The 21,046-nt window shown below is 44.4% G+C and overlaps 1 protein-coding gene across 1 annotated transcript in view; it reads right to left on the bottom strand.

Moving 5' to 3' along the window:
* Positions 1 to 2,515: 2,515 nt before the first annotated feature.
* SUSD3 (sushi domain containing 3) overlaps positions 2,516 to 21,046 on the bottom strand; it is a 68,140-nt gene continuing 49,609 nt past the window's right edge. Inside the window, exon 5 of the mRNA XM_019536935.1 lies at positions 2,516 to 3,177. Coding sequence (XP_019392480.1) covers positions 2,967 to 3,177 — 211 coding nt within the window. The 3' untranslated portion in view covers positions 2,516 to 2,966. The remainder of the gene's footprint in view (positions 3,178 to 21,046) is intronic.

The raw sequence follows: 21,046 nt of genomic DNA, 5'->3' as shown, positions 1-21,046 counted from the left end.
CCGGTTTTCTTTTTCTTAAAGGGGCAGATGGGGCAGCTATGGGAGGAGCTGGGGGAGTGGGAGTGGGGCTTGTGCAGAGTCCCCCACACAGTGTGGGGCAGTGGGGGGACAGCAGGGATCACCCCCTGCCTGACAGCACCCAGTGAGTCAGGACTTATTTTTAAAGAGCTGGGAGCCATGGGTTGGGGCTGAGGAAGTGGACAAGGGAGGGGGGAGCAGGCAGGGGATGGGGCCTGGCAGGGGTCCCCCATGGTCCCCTCCCCCACCCATATTTATCAGCTCTGAGTCCAGCTTCAGCTCCCTGCTGTAGCAGGTGGGGATTGCCCAAATCATCAAAGCTCTCTGAACCTTTCCAAAGATTCGGAGAGCTTTGAATAAATTTGGACCTTTTTATTGGTCCCCTGATTTGATTTAGATTTGGCCACCAAATCAGGCTGAATCTCTTCCCAAACTGAATCAGCTTCGCACAGTCCTATTTAATACAAGTTCCTGTTCCATATGGAGACAAACTAGATATTTTTTGGAATTTTTCATAAAAAAACGAGAGAAAAAGAACCTAACCCCACACCTCCCACCCAAACCACTGCTACCACTCTGGTGATCAAGGTATTCACCTAGCTTGAGAGTGACTCATGTCCAAACCCCTTTTTTAATAAATAACTGTATATAAAATGGAACAGTTTCAACAGGTGAGACTAAAAAAAGAGACTGCTTGTTTCCAACCTGGTTCTGAGGAATCAACATTTCCCAACAGAAAAAGTATACCTGGAAATTCCCAACTAGCTTTATTCCAGTCACTCAGGAGCTTGGAAGCACAGCTATGAAACAGCTGAAAATCAGATGAGCATTATGGCTAAATTGACAATAAGGACCACAAGGGTATGAGAACTCCCTGCTGGGTATTCTTAACTTGCAATAAAGTCAATGGAAATTGAACGTGCTCCACAATATCCAGGCAGGAAACACCCACAGGACAACAGGACATGAGCGTAACGCATGTCTCCTCAGCTTTACATCTCAGCTACGAGTTTTTAAAGGGCTGATTCAACAAGGATGATATGTACATGCTTAAATTAACATAATCTCAGGTATGTCAGAGACAAGAACCTTACTGAGGAAAATGCCATAATCAAGCAAGTTGATGGAGAGCTGTTCAAGTAGATGTCACATTGAGCAGACTCCACTTGTCTTTTGCAGAGCTCTAATATAGCTAGTATGCAATGGCTTAGGTACTATAACAATCAGGGAGAGGGGTGCGGTTAATTTTCATGATATGGCTATTCTGCTTGGAAGAGTGCTGTTTGCCTCAGCCTTCTCAGTGTAGGCCTGCTGAAATTTCCTGTGCAGACCAAGCCTGTGGATATAGTTGGTGAGTTTCCTAAATCAGCATTGGCTCATAACTCTCCCATTTAACCAGGTCCATGACTTTTCCTCAGACCAGTCTGGAGTCATGCATTTTTTCACATGTAAAATTCTTCATGCTCTTGAACCAGAATTAGAAGTTAGATGATCTCAGAAAATGGTCATTGATGAAGTTTTAACAGCAAGACACAGAAGACCAGCTGCCTTTTCACAGACTTGGGTAAACATAGCTTGAAAGCAACAGCATGAAACTTGAGTAGTTCCTGACAGCATAGGTCTTTTTGCTGGCATTTAAGATGCCCCTCCAGTTCTTACTGGATGTGAGGTAGAGGCTGGATGAGGCTAGTGGCTTCAGGAAACTGGCAGACCTTAAATAAAATAGATGGAATTAGGGATGAAATCCGTAATTGACAGATAAGTGGGCTGAGTGACTCAATATGTGATTGGAATAATTGTAGACAAAGTCAAAAAAAGGGAGAGGATAAGCCCCATCATCCTGGTGATAAGTGATGACACAATGGAGATCTTGTTTGAAGATTCAGTTAGCCCACCGAGCCTGTCTATCAGTGTGGGGTGGCAGGTAGAGGAGGCGAGTAGTTCAATGTTCAAATATTTAAAAAGTCCATCCTGAACTGGTGAAAATGGCTAGAAGTCTTTCAAAACAATGAAAATGTGCAGATCATGATGGTACACTGAAATGAACCATTAAGGAGGTACACAATTCAGTGCATTGGTAGGAGTCATCTTGCATAACAATTTCTTAAGGACCAGAATGTGGTAACAATTCCTATTATTTATCTGATGATAAGAGAACAAATAAGAACCGTACTTGAATACAGCAGTGAACTATTTCAAACTGAAAAAGGAAGAAAATGTCCCAAGTGCAGTGTGCTGGTTAGCAGCATGAGAGGATGCCATGTTCCTAAAACTAAATGATCTCTGCATCAAGAGAACCATTTACTAGCAGGCTGCAACTACAGCTAGATCTTCAGCTAGGTTCACACAGACTCACTTCCAGTTCTTTCTCTTCTGCAACAGATGTTTTTGTTCTCATGTTCAATGCTGTAACCTACACAAACTTTTTCTAATCAGGAACAGAGAAATCCTGCATGAAAATAACATGGAAGAATTAAATAGCAATGCCACTCTTCAATAAAGTGGCAATGTCTTTAATTAAAAAGGCATCTTTATTGTAATTTTGTCATACTGGTATGCAAAAATACATTTTTTTTCCTTTTTGACATGTTTACAAAAAGAACACAAGTTAAAATAAGGTTACAGTCATGTGAATATGCAGTTGTTATGATGGTGCATGAATCAAATATACAAACTGCTGCCATTTCTTTCTACTGTATGAACAGGAAAATGATATTTTTTGCCTTGATCACAATATTTAGCACATTGTAGGGAATGGCTACTTATGTCAACATTGATTATTTTACTGATATTAAACCTGGAAGCATTCTTTTAAATAACAATCTTTAGATATACAAAATGTTCAGATTTATATGAATAATTAAGTAGCTTTCTATGTAGTCTTTAAGGCACATATTTCTATACTTATTTCATTTTGGTCCAACAAATAATGCTGTTTCTGATATTGGCTATCCAGGTAAACGTGAATTAGGATTTTTATAAATTTCCTCATCATGTCCATAGACTTCAACAATATGAATTGTCTTCACTGTAGGTACCGCAGTCTTATGTCCTGTTACTAATATTTTAGTGGGTGCAGTTTTGTTGAACTTAGGCTGATGGTCAGTTTCTCTGTAATGAGCAGAAACTGTAATGTCTCTAGTCCATTCTTCCTGGAATCTGTAAGTAAGAAGGAAATAGTCATTTTGGTTTCACTTGCTTTAGCAAACATTCAGAAGTTTCCTCTTCCGTTATTTCTGTACATCAAGCATTCAGCAAACAATTTCTACTGTAACATATGGACTCATTTTCTCTGTCATTAAACGTTGCCAGCAATGATTGCATCTCTTTAAAGCTAAAGCAGACTCTGAGAAGACTTGTGGTGATGCTGGTTTATTTGGGAATGGGGCAGAGGTAATTAGTTTGTTCATTTTTCATAAAAAAAGAGTTCCCACATTTAATTTCAATCTCCAGAGAAAATTACTGAAATCATTTGGGTGCTGGGATGAGTGGAAAAGGCTTCCTTCTGCCTGCTTAGTTAATTGGTGAGTTAGGGGCTCTGTAATGTGTAGTAGTTGCCAGTTCTCTTTGGAGTAGGACTGTATTAAACCCTTCAATGGCCTTTTGTCCACTCATCCTAAGGAAATTGTGACTGGCAGAGACACACGAGTTGGACTCCCCTCAGCATAATGTGGAAAGAGGACTGCTACCTGGGCATTCTCCTTATGGAATTCATCCCCCCTTTCCTACTCTCAACGAACCTGAATTTGTTGATCTTCAGAGTGTGCTGCAAGGCTCATGTGCCTTACTGGGCCAATAGGAAAGCTAGCATCTAGCTGGGGAGCATTGAGATTAGAGGCATCATGAAATGCCGAATGAAACATTGCATAACAGAATCCTGTGCTCTTGGGGCTAGACTTATTGATGTCCACATGAGCTAGTTTGGATAAGTCTACAAGCTAAAATCACACCACAGGGAGCCTAATCTACACTTTGAAATTGTGCTCTTACAGCTATTTCAGTTGGGACTGTAAACTTTTAATGCAGTGGTACTCAAACTTTCAGCCCTGTAGCCCAGGTGAGTAGTGCTGGGTTTGTCCATAGGCCAGATAGAGTCCATGGGTCCAATCCAACATGCACTGGATTTGGTCCTGGCCCCACATGTGCCAGATCTGGCCCATCATCCTAGTTCTGGCCCCAGTCCCAGCCCTGCCCATGCCAGATCAGGCCTATGGCCTCAGGCCCAGCCCCAGCCTCTTGTTTACCAGATCAAACCTGCTGCTCCATCCCTGTGCATATGAAATTGGTACCACTGGGCATTTGTGCCGCAGTGCCAGGTGCTTTTAAAAAGTGCCCAGCACTGTGGCACGTGCATTTCTATAAGCAGTGAAATGTGCATGAACCTGAGAAAATGATGGTGGTGCACTTTTGAACTAAAACACATCAAAAGTGTTTTAGTTCAAAAGCACACCACTGCCATTTTCTCAGTGCTCACACATATTTTGCTATTTATACAAACGTATGCAACGCAGGGCCGGGCACGTCAATTTGTGTGTGGAGCAGCTTCGATTAATTGAGTCTGCTCCAACATGCTCAATCTCTGGTACGTTGGAGCAAACAAATGTATTTGTATAAATGTCCACTGTGCTGGCCAGATTCAGCACACAGGGCCATGACATTTTGCCTGCAGGGCTTGGAAATTGAGCAACAAGGAGTGGCAGTGGCAAGGTTAACAGGGGATCTGGGTACAAGGCCTGATTTGGATGCAAATAGACTGCTACGAAGTAGTCGTTTGCCAGTAGTAATCTATTTACTTCCCCATATGGGGACAGGCTGAATGGCATGGTTGACATGTAGAGAATTCCTCAGACCCCACTCTGCTTTCACTCAAATATTGACACATGAAGCCTTTGTGACTGTTCAACTGCAGCCATGAAAAGGAATGTGCCTGGGTAAAGGCTGCCACTGTTAGTTCCTATTAGGACATTTCATGGGCTGAGGAGACTGCACCAGACATCACAGTAGCTTCAGCTCCATTGCCTTCAAATTCCCAGCAAGACTTTGCTAGATGGAGACAGAGCAACAGGCAGAGGGGAGTCTATAAACCAGGAGTGGGCAGAATGAGGCCAGCGGGCCAAATACGGCCTGCCAGGACAGTCTATCCCACCTGCGAGGCCCCTAAAAAATTTAGAAAATGAATAGTTATCTGCCCCTGGCTACCTGTCATGCGGCCCTCAATGGCTTGTCAAAACTCAGTAAGTGGCCCTCCACCCAAAATAATTGCCCAGCCCTGCTATAAAGAGTCATACTGTAAACAGTGCCATAGACAGAACTCCCCTCTTCCATGCAGATGGGGAAGAGCTGAAACCTGTGAACTTCCCAGTGAGCACCTGGGCCTCACAATTGTGTTTGTGCCTGAGGTGCTAACTGCCTATCAAAATGCTATGTCTGCACAGAGGCTTTCGGGGAGGGTGCTGCATACTTTCATAAGTTCAAGGAAATGATAAAAATGGTTCTGTATACTGACGAGAAAGATTTCAAACTGGTTTTCAAGCAGGCATCACTTTGATTTGCCACCAGTAAACCACTTCAAGAACTTCAGAAAAGCTCTCTGATGTACTTTGGAAATGGGAGTAGTTTCTCAGAATACCCCACCCTGCCTCTGCACACACACACCCTTCCGCTTCAGTAACTCAGGGTATCAGGAGAGGAAATAAATACATTACTGGCAGGAAGTACAGTGGGCGTGTAAAGCCTGTTTATTCAGCACAAACACAGTACTACAAAATACAAGATTCAACACTGCTCTGTGTGCAGCTGCAGAACATTGGTTGCAGATCACCACCTGCATAAGGACATAAGATTAGCATTCCCCATTTGTACTTACAGATCCTGGTGTACAGGATCTGTGCACCAGACCAAGCTGCTTCTGGGTCACCAGTGAGCGGGGGAAAAAATAGAAATCACATAGCCTTTATTCACTCTCAGCCCAAACGATTGTGGAGATGTGCCATGATACACAAATATGTAGCATTCCAGAAAACAGGCATTCATCTTTCTTTGAACAATCCAACCACAAGCTAACATCTGGATACACAGGGCTAGGTAGTATTCCTTTCTCTTGCCTATCAGTGCATTACCATTTCAATCCACTTCCCACATTCCTTGACTGTCTGATTTCCAAATCACTCAGGAGGCTGGACCTGGGTTGAGGTGATACTGACCAGAGGGCATCCACACTTTGACACCCCCCACGGCTCCCAGGGTGTTCAGATCAGGTGGATATGATCACATACTCTTGAGACTTCAGACTGAAAAAAAGAAGACTGCAATGTGTCTACAAAAAAAGGAAGCAGTTACTGGCAGAAGTAAAATAGGGCACCTTATGCTGCCTAGGGCATATGCTTTTCATGGGAGGGAGGAAGTGGGGGCTCCAATCCACTCACCCCACCCGCCAGCAGAGACTGGGCAAACCCCAGAGAGAACTCCCTCCCTTCCCTTCTCCCCCTCCCATTCTGAAGACAGAGCCGGGAGCAGCGCTGGGCTGTGTCAGGCAAGCCCTGCTCCTGGTATGGGCTGACACAACTTAATGAAGGCATTCCCCTTTGGAGGTATAGGTTGTAGCCTTGTTGATCTAAGGACATAGGCAGATGAGGTTATTTGGGTAAATCTGATACCTTTTATTAGACCAACTCAAGTAGTTGGAAAAATACTTCTTTATAAGCTTTTGGGTGAAATTACCCTTCATCAGGCAAAGGAAATGTCTTCAGATAGTCTATGTTCTTCCTGGATGGAGTATGCAAGAAAGCCAGTCAGTTAAACTGTAAATGGAGGTGGCCAATTGGTGAGAGACAGATGGGGGTGGTGTGAGAAAGAGAATGAATGCACAGAGAGATGAATGAATGTTAGCAGGGGAATTAGAAACAGGAGGGTAGGGGAAGGGAATGAATATAGCTGGTACAAAGTAGAGGGTTTACCTGAGGTGTCTGATTTTAGGCAGGTTATAATGTGTCACAAATCCAATATCTATATTTAGTCCATGATTTTTTTGTATCCAGTAGACTGATGAAGTGAAGTTCATAAGTTTGACTGTGTTTTGTAAATTCCCTTTGAAGATTAGAACTGAGAGATTGGAGAGAGAGTGGTTTTCTTGTGAGAAGTGTGTCCCTACAGGTAATTAGATATTCTTGTCTCTGATAGATTTTCGATGTGTGTTCATTCTGGTACACAGTTGATGTTTGATTTCTCCTACATATTTCCCATCAGGGCATTTGGTGCATTGGATGAGATATATTAGATTTCTAGAGGTGCGGGTGTCAGATAGACGAATGGTGATTGTTCTGTTGTGGAGGTGTGTCGGCAGATTTTACATTTCTTGTCATGGAATGGTCTGGATCCATTTGGTATGTTTTGGGCCCTAGGAAGTTTGCTTCTGGTGATAAGGTTGGTGAGGTTTGGTGCTTGTTTGAAGGCTAAGATGGGTGGTGCTGGAAAGATTACTTTAAAAATTGGGTCATCTTCTAGTACAGGTTGCAATTGTTTTAGGATTTTCCATATAGGTTCCAGGGAGGGATGATATGTCATAACCAGCGGTGAGAGATTCATGGGGGGTTCTCTTCTATACTGAAGCAATTCTTCACATGGTATCTGGGTGGCTCTTTCAAAAGTGCAATCTCTCTCTCTGGAGAAGTGTCCTTCTCGAGTGAATGCCCTTTTGAGATTTGTGAGGTGATGATCCCAGGTGTTCTCTTTGGTGCAACGTTGGTGGTATTGAAGGGCCTAGCTGTACATTATAGCTTTCTTGGTGTGTTTAGAGTGATTGCTGGTTCTGTTCAGATATGTGTGTTGGTCCGTGGGTTTCTTGTATCTGGTGTCTGTCTTTTACCATTCCGGATAGTGACCATCATGTCTAAAAAGGAAATGTTGGGGTTGGAGTATTCCAGAGACAGTCTGATGGAGAGGTGATGCTTGCTGAATTTCTGATGGAAATCAATTAGAGATTGCAAGTTTTCAGTCCAAATGATGAAGATGTTATCAATGTATCTTAAGTATAGCAAGGGTTTGATGGTGCAGTCTGTAGCCTACCATGCCATTAACCCGTGTGTCATGTCCGTAGGGCCTTTTCTGGTTTTGCTGTTGCTTAAGGAAGAGACAGGTTTGTTACTGGGTTAGATGTTGGAATGTTCCCCAGAGGGTCTCTCCTGCCATGTCTTGCTGGAATAAATTATTTTGATTGGGAGGAAGGTGGTTTTTCCTGACCTTCCTGGTACCTTCCTTCAGTCTTCCCGATTGTCCTTTCTACTTGGGACTCTGCCTCCTCTGCACCCCACCTAACGCCAACCAAAGATGTTGTTTCTGGATTACTAGAGTGGTAACTGTGGTGTTTCAGCCCTCTGATTTCATGATGGTTGGATTGGGATATTATCTCGTCTTGAGTTTTCCCCAACCATACATGGTTCTGCCTAAGCGTCTTAGAGACTCCAAGTTACCTTGCTCCCTGGCATCTCTCCCTCTCTCTTGGTTTTATACTTGCCACAGCTCAGACATCCATCTCTTCTTGTCCATTCAGGTCCTGTCTGGATCCAATCTGGCTCCCCCAGCTGTTCTTCCACTGGGCCTTTTATCTCAGTCTCAGGGGCTGGCCAGAAAATCAGCCCCAGCATGCTGTCATAAAGCATGCCCACACTGACGCAGGAGCTGCCTCCACCTCCGCCCAGCTCTGCTGTTCTTTTTCCTCTTTTTTTTTTCCTTTTACTGTGGCGTCTTCTCCTGCTGCAGTTTCACTTTTGCCACGCTTCTGTTCTGGCATGGCGTCCCGCCGGCTCCGCTCCTTGCCCTGTCAGGGTAAGTCTTTCCTACCACACATTCCCCAGCGTAAGCTGCCTTGTGGCAAAACAGGTTTTTGGTTCTGATCATCAATAATTTTGGTAGTGGTCTTCCATGGATCTGTCGTTGCCGCCTCATTTTCATTATACCTTGATAAAATATCCACAACTTTATTGGTCACTCCAGGCCTATAACTGACGTAGAATTTAAAAGGCTGTAGAGACAATGCCCAGTGCATGATTCGCGCATCATCATGGACTTATTTAGCATTGTAAAGGAGCATGATCAGTAACTAGTTTAAATTCTTTTCCCATTAAATAATACCAAAGTAGTTTATTGCCCACTTTATTGCTAGTCTCCCTCTCAATACTAGAATACCTTGTTTTAGTGGTATTTAATTTTTTTACTAGCAAAGGCAATCGGTCGCTTGACTCCCTCTTGGTCCTGACACAACATCACTCCTATGGCAGTTTCAGATGCATCCATCTGCAGGATAACAAAAGTCAGGTGTTACAACTACCACATCATTACACAGGGCTCTTTTGATAGCTTTAAAGGCTCCTTGCATTTGGGGAAGCCACCTTATCAAACCCTGGACCTTTCTTCTTATTGCATCCCTTAATGCTGTTGCTTTTTCTGTAAAATGGGGAATAAATCTTCTGTTAGCCAAACCCAGGAATGATCTCATCTGCCTCTTGGTCTGGGGTTGTAAATAGTTTTCTATCGTAGCTATCTTGCTGGCCAAAGGCTGTCTGACCCTAAATCCTAAGTAATTGGTTTCTTGCATCCACAGTGAGCACTTCTTGGGGTTAGCTGTCATCTGTAACTGGTGTAGCTCTCACAGCACTGTTTTCAAAATGTCGCAAATGTTGAACCCAGGATTGAGAGTAGATAATTGTCGTCAATATAGGTGACAGCATACATCGTATCCTGGGCAAGAATGTGGTCCATGAGGCACTGAAATGTAGCCACAGCCCCATGGAGGCCAAACGGTATCCTCGTAAATTAAAATAAACCCCAGGGTATACCAAAGGCAGTTTTCTGTTGGTCCTTGGCAGCCATGGGTATTTGCCAGTTCCCTTTTAACAGATCAATTGTAGAAATATAATGAGCTTGGCATATTCTCTCCAGAAGTTTCTCTACATGTGGCATAGGGAATGCATCAAATCTAGCAAGTTCATTAACTCTCCTGAAGTCTATGCATATTTGTAGGGACCCATCAGTTTCGGGTACTGTTATCATAGGACTCCGCCATGGACTGCAAGAGGGTACAATGACCCTTTGTGTTAGCATTTTTTGTATTTCCTGATGTACTCTAGCTTGTAGATGATGAGGAATGGGCCTCCATCTTTCTCGGATGATGGTTCCCCTTGTAAATAACCGTTTGATTGTCCCATTTAGGCATTCCATCAGACCTGGTCTGTGGATGATAAACAGATGTACGCAACTGCCATATTTTCAATACTTGACACATGGCTTTAATAATCTCGGACATAAAGTTCATACCTTGATCCATAATTATTTCTTTTGGGAAATCCCACCTGGGATATCCACTTCAGTAGTTCCTCCACAATTTGGGGAGCCATTGCCAACCTTAAAGATATTGCCTCTGGGTAATGTGCTGCATAGTCTACTATGACCCGTATATATTGGTATCCGGCACAGCACTTTGTAAGGGGACCCATGAAATTTAATGCTATTCTATCAAAGGGACTGTCAATAAGAGGCATCACCTGTAATGGTGCACATGGTGGCCACCTTTCTTGGACTCTCTGACATTCTGGGCAGGCCTCACAACATCATGCAACTTCCTCCCTCATACCTGGCCAAAAAAAACTATTGCTCAATCTTGGTGAGTGTCTTATCTCTCCAAAAACGGCCTCCCATGGGAGTGGTGTGCACCAATCCCCACACGCAGCTACGGAAAATACAGGGCACCATTAACTGCCGGGGTCATTCACCCCAGACTGGGCACTTCTTAACCCTGTACAATAAGCCATTATGTATCTCGAAATGAGGGTCACTTACATCAAGTTCTGGTCAGGCTACTTCATCTTTGATATGAGCCACTTCCTCCACCCAAATCCTCTGGAACTCCTTGTCTTCTCCTTGTGCAGTCCGGACCTGGGGTCCCATGGATCCACGCCTGAGACTTATCAAGTCGTCTTCTCCTAAGGAAGTTGCTTCTTCTTTGGCTATCCAACCCTCAACCCAGGGCCAGCCTTTCCGTCTCAATTCATCCCTCTGGATTTTCTCTAAAACTTCATACGGGGTGGCCAGTCTTGCCCTACGATCATTTGACCATCCAATTCAGGTGCAAATCCCACTTGCATCCTACCCTTGTGGTTGGTGATCCTTACATCAACAAAGCCTCTTTTGTACTGTTCAGTTTTTCTAAGGATACAGCTCATGCTCACAGTTCGGCACCAATCAATAACATATCTAGGTATTAGCCCAGCCCTGACTAGAGTCTGGGAACAGCCTGTATCTAGGGTTGCCTGGATTGGTTTTCCTGCTACCGTGGGTCTATTCCACACTGCTATTTCTTCACTGCATCCAAAGCTACAGTCCATCTTTTCAATGGGTTTGCTCACTTCAAGTCGTTCTGTCAGCCCTGTACTCTCTCCCACCAATTTCCACCTTTCTTGAAGGCCTAGGGTGCATTCCCTGGAAACCTGACCTGATTTCCTATACCAGTAACATATCACCACACCTCAAATACCGTGTTGGCCCCTGCCAGGGCTCCTCATCCCTCTTGCTGATGGCTCCCAAGCTCTTATAGGCCTTTTCTTTGAAATGCTCTACTTCAGATGGCACAAAGGCCTCAGCGACTCTTAACGCTTCTTCAGCCGTCCTGGGTAGATGCTGGCATACCCACAATTGGGTTTCATCATCCAAGTCCTTCACGAATTGTTCTAATAAAATTTGGTCGGCTAAGGTAGCCCAATCTACCTTCTCCGGAAGTATCCACTTATTCAGGAGGTTCTTTAAGAGTTGCATGAGATTCCTGGGTTTGCAGTCCTCCTTCCCCTTCTGAGCTCGGAATATTCTGCAATAATGCTCAGGTGTGAGCTCCAAGCGGTGTAATATTGCCACCTTTACTTTTTCATAATCATAGGCCTCCTCCCTATGGAGAGCCCAGGATGCAGCTTGGGCTTTGCCTATGACGAGGGATCCTAGTTGGCTTGTTCACTACAGCCTGTCTAGCCCCATTTGTATGGCTGTATGTTCAAAGAATTCAATGTAGGCTTCAGCATCATCCTCGTGAGTCATTCTATGCATCTGAAATGTAGTCCAGTTCCTTTGCATCCATTTATGCTGTTGCAATGCCCGCTGCTGCTGAACTTCTAATACCTTAGTTACCATGTGCAACATCTGACCTAACAATTCTATCTGGGGTGTTAGGTTTCCTTCCATCTGGGCACTGGCCTCCAGGGTCACCCTTTCTTCAGTGTTCCTGGCCAATGCATTAATTTGTAGCCTACTGTGCTGTTCACCTGTGTGTCATGTCTGTAGGGCCTTTTCTGGTTTTGCCGTTGCTTAAGGAAGAGACAGGCTTGTTACTGGGTTAGATTTTGGAAAGTTGCCCAGAGGGTCTCTCCTGCCATGTCTTGCTGGAATAAATTATTTTGATTGGGAGAAAGATGGTTTGTCCTGCCCTTCCTGGTACCTTCCTTCAATCTTCCCGATTGTCCTTCCTACTTGGGACTCTGCCTCCCCTACACCCCACCTAATGCTAACCAAAGATGTTGTTTCCAGATTACTAGAGCTGATACAGTATGAACTGTGGTGTTTCGGCCCTCTGAATTTATGATGGTCGGATTGGGATGTTATCTCATCTGAGTTTTCCCCAACCATACTTTGTCCTGCCTAAGCATCTTCCAGACTTCGGGTTACCTTGCTCCCCAGCGTCTCCCCCTCTCTCTTAGCTTTATACTTGCCACAGCTCAGATGTCCATCTCTTCTTGTCCCTTCAGGTCCCGTTGGGATCCAATCTGGGCTAGAGATGTCTGACATCCATGGTGCTTCTTCAGGTAAGTCCCTGAGCCTTGTCTGGCTCTGCCTGTTTTGGAAAGCCCCTTCCTGGGGAAGCCACCATGTCCCTCTCATGGGGCTCTGTTCTATATCCCACCGCCCTGGGCGCATCAGGGAACTTATTTCCAGCTCCACCAGCTGCTCTTCCACCAGGCCTTTTTTCCTAGCCTCAGGGGGCCAGCCAGCAAATTGGCCTTGTCACGCTGCCATAAACCATGCCCACATCGATGCAGGAGCCAGCTCCAACTCCTCCCAGCTCTGCCGTTCTTTTTCCTTTTTTTCTTTTACCGTAGCATCTTCTCCCGCAGCAATTTCACTTTCACCGTGCTCCTGTTCTGGTGTGGTGTCCCACTGGCTCTGCTCCTCACCCTGCCAGGTTAAATCTTTCCTGCCACAGAGTCCTTAAGGAATTTTTCTTTCAGATGGCTCATGAAAATCTTGATACAGGGTGGGGCCATTTTGGTGCCTATAGCTGTGCCTGAAGGAAGTGTTGGCTATTGAAAGTAAAGTTGCTGTGTGTGAGGATGAAGTGTATAAGTATAGTAATATCTTGGGTCTGTACTCTGAGTTGTAATCTTGCTGTTGTAGATATGTAAAGCAGGCTTGACTGTCATCCTGGTGTGGGATGTTGGTATATAGGCTGGTAATGTCCATGGTGGTTAGAAGGGTGTTACTGGGAAGGTGGTCTATTTTTTTAAGTTTTTGTAAAAAGTCTGTTGTGTCTTGGACAAAACTTGCTCTTCAGGTGACAAGAGGTTTGAGGATTGATTAGACAAAACCTGATATTTCCTTAGTGAGGGTTCCATGGTTGGATACAACAGGTCTGCCAGGGTTTCCTTGTTTGTAGATTTTAGGGAGCATGTAAAAAGTCCCTGGGTTGGGTAGTAAGGGGATCAAGTTTATATTTTTTCTGGTAGTTCTGATGGAAATGATTTGATGGTAGTTTTGAGTTTCAAGGTGAAAAGGGGAGTAGAATCATCTAGTTTTTTGTAGTAGGTGGTGTCAGAGAGTTGTCTGTTTGCTTCCTTTATGTAGTCTTCACAGATAAGGATTACTATAGCTCCTCCTTTATCCACTGGTTTTATTACTATTTGGTGGTCAGATCTTAGGGATTCTATGGCCCTTCTCTCTGAGAGGGACAGATGTTATGGTGGCATGTGTTGTTGATTATTTCTTGTTCATTCTTTCCCAGAAGCAGTCAATATAGCAGTCAGGCTTTAATTTTTTCTATTGTGAGATGTCCTATCTGATGGTTTAGAAATCATCTTTGATTTCTAAGTTTCCCTGAAGTTTTCCTGCAAAGTTGTGAAGCATATTCGGAGTTGTGTGTAGTAGTCAGAGGACTGTAGATGTTTAGTCCTCTGGGAATGATGTTGTGTTTCTTGCATAGGCTTAGAAACTATATGTTGCTGTTGTCTCTGGCTTCTTTCTTTTTCATGTTGTGTAATTTCCATTTCAAATGGCAAAATTCAGTATGCTCCATGTTTCAGGTGTATAGGTTGTAGCTACATTAGTCTAAGGACATAGGCAGACAAGGTTATTTAGGTGGGATCAGGACCTTTTAAAGCTCTCTGAAGCCCTTCTGTAAAGCAGAATGGCTGTAGGCCACTTCAAGAGGGTGACTGCATGACAAAATGTCACTTCTGTCAGTGCCCTCAATTTCCCCTGAGCAGACTGAAGGCGTTAGCCTAGATTAACAGAAACTACATCAATGTGAACTGAGTGGAGCTAGTCTCCTCTGAATTTTGTGTTATTTATGTAACACAGATTTCAGTTTGACATTTGTCCACTGATGCAAACAACATAACCCAAGTGTTCCCTTTTATTACTTTAGGAAGAAGGCAGGGCAGAGTGATGCCCTATACTAACTGGTTCAGAGAAGCATGAGCTTTAGTAGGCAACAACTTTCTTCATCAGATGCTATAATACTTTAGTTGCCTTGCCTTTGCCTGAATTCTGATTAACATGTCTAACCACTTCTGTGCTCTTAGGGTGCGTCTACACATCGTCCTATGTTGCCGTAGGGACACGCTACATCATAGTATGGCATGTTACAGTGACATAGTGATCATGTGAGCCTACACATGATTGGCAGCTACTTCGCCATAGCAGCATGCTCCCCCATTTTAATGTGCCACTACAGCGAAGTAGCAACAAAATCTAACCGCACGCTGCACTCATGGCGCGATACAGGTGGTTACTGCACTGTGCTTTAGTACTTCCAAAAGGAAACACTAAAGCACAATGCTGTAGCAATATGACTATTCAGTAACATGCAGACACACCCTTAGTACTTTAACGTTCCTCACTCCTGTTCCAGCTGGAATATTTAAAAGCATCTTACTGTGACCTGAGGTCAAAACAGCTAGCTTGTATTTACATTTACTTACAGCATCTGGTAAGCTGGAAGCTTGTTTGACTTTAAATGTGGCAAGGAAAGATGCAAAGAGGGGTTTTTTTCTTTTGGAGAAGGGAAGGGAGGGTTGTATTCTCTTTCTATAACAATGTTAAATAAAAAAAGATGTTAAATAGAAAGATTTGGCCAGTCCCACAGCCTTCTTTCTGCCAGAGTACCTGGCCAACTTGAAAGAGTAGAAAGGGGAGGGAAGGGGACGTAGCCCTGTTCCCACTGGCCTACTCTGGAACAATTTGTGCCAAGGAAATGACCCATTTACTCCACAGATGGCACCTGTATGTAGAGTTTGCACATCATAAAACAAAGCTCTCATTTATACCAATGTAGTCAATAGAGCTGGTGTAACTGTTGGGAGAAGTAACGACTCAGCCTCCAGCAGGAGAGAAGGGTAATATACAGTCATGTGTGTCAGTGGGCTTTAAAAGAATTTTAAAAATTCTTCTTTTTGCAAACAGAGAATTGTTCCTAGCGCAAAGGGGATAATAATTCAAATAGGGCCTCCTTGCAGTGAGAGAACTCCTGCACTGTATGCACCTAGATTTCCTGTCTGATGTTGGCAGTGGCTTTGAAAAGGGATTTGCAATAGGAATGGGTGGAACTTTTTGCTTGTTTAGTGTCTAGTGTCTGTGTATGATACCCAGTGGTAAGAGCAGAGCCATTACGAAAACTTTAATGAAAGCACATATGCATGTGCATATGTGCATTGAGTTAGTCCCAATAAATTATAAAGGCATGTACAAAGAAATACTATAAAAACAAATAAAATTTACCAAATATACATCTAGCTCTTAAAGGGGAACCCATCACATTCTAAATGCTTTACAAACATATATACAGTAGATGCAAATACCTTAGCTATCTTAGATACAGCTGGAAGAGAGAGGCAGACAGGGTACTTGAGTTGAAAGTCAGTTCAGAGCCATGGTTCTGATTCTTAGTTCTATGCTCAAACCATGACTCTTTGCCTAACCATGATCAAGCCATGACACTTTGCCTAACCATAAGGAGGAACTGACATGAAATAGAGAGGAGAATGCTATGCATATTTTTGAAGGGCAAAAATTCTTGTGGGTGTTATCTTTTATTGGATGAACTGCATGGTTGGGATAGTTAGTTTGGCTATATCTATCCCAATTGTGCAGTTGGTCCAATAAAAAAATACCACCCACAGGAATTCGTGCCTTGCATATTTTTCTGTATCATAACAGGAACAATATCACCTCAGCACCATCATATATATTTTCAGCCTTTCCCAGTATGAGCTAAAGGTGCACACTCTTTTTTTCCCCAGTTAGCCCAGAAATAATTGAGTTGGATCAGATTGATTTTCAATTCCAATTGGAGTCATACTAAGGAATTTAGCCATTGACCCACAGCCTATTTTCTGCCAGAGTGCCTGGAGAGCTCCAGAGAGTGGAAAGGGGAGGGAAGGGGATGTAATCCTCCCTCTCACTGACCTACTGTGTGACTATTTGTGCCAGGGAAAGGACCCATGTACTCCACAGATGGCACCTTTCTGTGGACTTTGCATAGGGGAAGAAGAGGAAGTCTGCTTCCTAGCCCTGCACATCCATGCAAGTGATTTCTCCTGCCTCAAAACCCACATATCAGCAGCATTCTGGAGGCAGGGCAATTCCATGGCATTTCAGCAGTGGAAGGATTCCGCGGTGTGTGCATCAGCAGTGAAGCTGCAGTAACCAAGTAAAAAAAATCAGCTTGCCTCAGACCAAGTTATGTTATTTCAGCCACCACTCTAAGAAGGTTGCCAAGCCCCAGTATAGGATGTCCCAAACCTTAGTAATATAATAGTAACAACAGGCTTAACATGAAGGGAGCATCATTATTGTGGCCTCTGTACTGCAGCTTAAATTCTCAACTGTAAATTTCCTCTTTATCATAACACCAGTGGACCAGAAATGGCCTGTTCCATGAAAGCAGCTCTCATATGCAAAGCAGGGAAGGGAATGATCACATGATATATAGCAAGGGTAGGCAATTATTTCAGGTGAAGGGCCACATACTGAGATTTGGTGAGCTTTCAAGGGTTGCATGGATAGCCCTGTCCCTTGATAGGTGCCCCACCCCCTGGTCGCCATCTTGCGACTGGAAGTTTCACCTCCTAACCCCTGACCTTTGCCACCAGAAGTCCCTCCCTTTGCCCCAGAAGTACTCCTTTCAGTAAGGGGTTTTGCCATCTTGGAACCAGAAAAATACCAAATTATATTCTAAAAAGCGAACATCGAAAACATTCATTAATTTGATTTCAAAAAATATTTTGTCTTGTATATAATAGCTTAAAATGAAGTCTTACTCTTGTATATTGTGGGGAGATGGGGTAGGTTTGTGGGGGGTGGGTATGTGGGGTGTGGGGGAGGTGTGGGTGTATCTGCAGGGGGTGGATAGGTATGGGGGAGAAAGCATGTGGGTGTGTGTGGATATGTGGGGTGTGGTGGGTATGGGGTTTGTGGGGAGCTGTGTAGGGGGAGAGGGTGACTGGGGTCTGTGAGGGGGTGTGGGTATGGGTACTGCATGTATGGCAGTGCAAGGTGGGGTGTGGGTGCATGTGTCTGGTGTGGGGGAGGTGTGGGACTCACCCTATGAACACACACACCCAGCGCAGCCACATGCTCTGGCGATGCAGCCAGGAGCCTTGTGGTGCTGGAGCAGCGTGGGGCCAGGAAGGCAGGGAAAGTGACATTTCCGTGTCATCTTTGACACGGAAAATGCTACTGCCTCTTTAAAAGGGAAATTAATTTCCATTATTATGTATTTACTTGCATGCAATTGTATTAAGCTACTCACATGATACCATATTTTATAGTGTACATATTTCCCTTCCCCCCCGTTTAACTATTATACACTGAAGCAACGTAACGAAAGAAATCACTGTAATACAACTTGACCAAAATTCAATTGGTTTTATGTTAAAACCTCTTTTGTACAATTTTATCCTGTTTTTGGTAGGGTGGAAGGAAGAGTTATGCATGAATGCATATTACTGGATTTTTTATTGTAGCCATGTTAGTCTAAGGACATAGGCAGGCAAGATTCTTTGGGTAGATGCAATATCTTTTATTAGATCAACTGAGTAGTTGGAAAAAGTTCTTTGCAAGCTTTTAGGCACAATCACCCTTCTTCAGGCACAGGGAGTTTTTGCTGTTCTGAGACTCCAAGGAATGAAAGAAGATAAAAGTGTGACAGGATGTCAGTGAGAATGTAAATAGGTAGAAATTAAGAAAACAAAAGGTAGAAGAGGGAAGGGGGAGAGTGGAGGGGGGTGGGAAACAAGGGAGGGAAAAAGCCAAAGGTAAGTAAGGAAGACTCTACTGTAGTAGTTTTCCAAGGCAGAAAAGAGGCTGTCTGCGAAAAAGTAAATAGCTGGAAATTAGGAAGAAAACAGGTAGAAAAGGAGGAGAGGAAAGAAAGAGGGGGCGGGGGGGAGTGTAAAAGATCAGGGCTGGCAGGTACTTGGTGAATCAGATGTCAGGCAGGTATAATACATCATAAATCCATAGACAGAGGGAGAAATATTACTGGGGGAGAGCCAAGTAAAACTTAAAATGATACTTACACACACACATAAACCACCCACCAGGTAAGCCTATGAAGGGGGAAGAGATGTGGGGGGCAGATCAAGGCCTCCACAGTGAGGGATGAAGGGGGAAGAGGTGTGGGGGGCAGATCAAGGCCTCCACAGTGAGGGAGGAAGAGGGGCAGGGGCTGGAGCTTGGAAGAATGGGGCCCTGAGGCAGTCTGAGCCCGGTCGACTCGTCCAGGAGTGCTCCCGCCATTGTGCACAACCTGGGGGAGGCACAGAGGGCACATGTCCTTTGGATTTGTATGCAGGGTGTCACAGAAGTAGGCTGCTACTGTGGACTGGGCTCTGCTCCACACTACCATTACCCAGGAACCATGCGATGCCATGTGCCTTCTGTGTACAAGCTGCACCTGCACCCCATCCCCTGCCCACCCAGCAGTGGAAGGCACATGGCATTACCTGCAGCTCCCAAACACTGGCAGCAGGGGCAGTGCCCAGCATTCCTCTGCAATGCCCCATGCATAAATCCAGGAGGCATATGTCTCCTGTGCTTCCCTTGGGGTGCACAGCGGTGGGAGCCCTTCCTCTCCCCCGCTCCCGTGCTCTTGGATGAGCCATCCCACCACCCACCCCGGCCCTGGGACCCCATTTGCCTCAGCCCCTACCCCACTCACCACGGGGGCCTCAATCTGCCCCCCCCTCACCCTTTCCCCTTCATAAAGTTATCTGCTGGGCACTGCATTGCTGGCCACCTCTGCAGGCTGTGGCTACATGTCTGTCTGTGCACACCTCTTCCCCCCACTGCAGCCACCCAGCGCTTACAGCAGGGCTGCCCTGCAGTCCTCTGCACTGCCACTGCTGCCCTGTGTTTATGGGGGCTAAGCCCCATTAGCCCTGACCTTCTGCCACCTATGCATAAATCCAATGTCTGTACTGAGTCCATGATTTTTTGTATCCGGTAGATTTATGAAGTTTGTAGGCTCATCTATGAAAGGTGTTTTATAAGTTCCCTTTGAAGTTAGAACTAAGAATAGAGAGGTGGTGATTGTCTTGTGAGATGCGTGCATCCACAGGTAGTTGGGTATTCTGGTCTTTGGTAGATTTTTGGTATGCATTCACTCTGGGGTGCAGTTGTTGATTGGTTTCTCCTGCATATTTTCCACCAGGGCATTTGGTGCACTGGATGAGATCTATAACATTTCTGGAGGTGTAGGTGTCAGATCCAGGAAGGGCGATGGTTCTGTTGTGGGGTGTGGCTATTGTGGGAATGGTAGAGAGGTGTTGGCAGGTTTTGCATTTCTTGTCCTGGCATAGTCTGGATCCACTAGGTATAGTTTGGGTCATAGGGAGTTTGTTTCTGGTGAGGTTAGCAGGGCTCCGTGCTTGTTTAAAGGCTAGGATGGGTGGTTCTGGAAAGATCTCTAAGAATTGGGCCTTCTAATATGGGTTGCAACTGTTTGAGGATTTTCTGTGTAGGTTCCAGGGAAGGATGGTATGTTATAACTTTGTTTTCCTAATTTCTACCTATTTACATTCTCACTGACATCCTGTCACACGGAATGTCCTTTCATTCCTTGGAGTCTCAGAACAGCAAAGATTCCCTATGCCTGAAGAAGGTTGCAAAGAACTTTTTTCTGACTACGCAGTTGGTTTAATAAAAGATATCACATCTACCCTTGCCTGCCTAAATGCATATTATGCATTGAAAAAAATAATATTTATAGCCATCTCATTGTGAATTTCATATACAGGAATATTAAACATATTGGTGATACCAAAACTTGTTTCATCACCACTGCTTCCAGGTCTGCACTTCTTCATGCAGCCTTGGTGTGAGTCAGTGTGATGCCTTGTGTAAGAACTATAAGAAGTGCCAAACTTGGTTAGTCCACAGGTCCATCTAGCCTAGTATCCTAGATTTTACAGTGGCAAAGAGTAGTACCTGTGCAGACAAATGGTCCAAAGTTATGGGAATCCGGAAATCTGAGCACTACATGAAAACAGCAGGGAGTGGATAAAGGGTTTTTTTTGGACTGAACCGTTCATGGTTGATCTCTATACTTTAATGGAAGTGAAATGTGGCTGAGTCACCAGCGCCATGGGAATCAAAACCTGGAACCTCCTCACCTTTGTGGCTATAAAATCTTCACTGCAATCACTGATGTAAAATTGTACCCAGGCAGCTAACGTGAAAGCACCACAAGCAAACAAAAAAAATGACTGGGCTCTTTTTC

Source organism: Crocodylus porosus, unplaced genomic scaffold, assembly GCF_001723895.1.
Source record: "Crocodylus porosus isolate Cpor-Errol unplaced genomic scaffold, CroPor_comp1, whole genome shotgun sequence".
Taxonomy (NCBI): domain Eukaryota; kingdom Metazoa; phylum Chordata; order Crocodylia; family Crocodylidae; genus Crocodylus; species Crocodylus porosus.
The sequence above is the reverse complement of the archived record's forward strand: the minus strand, read 5'-3'. Positions and strand labels throughout refer to the sequence as shown.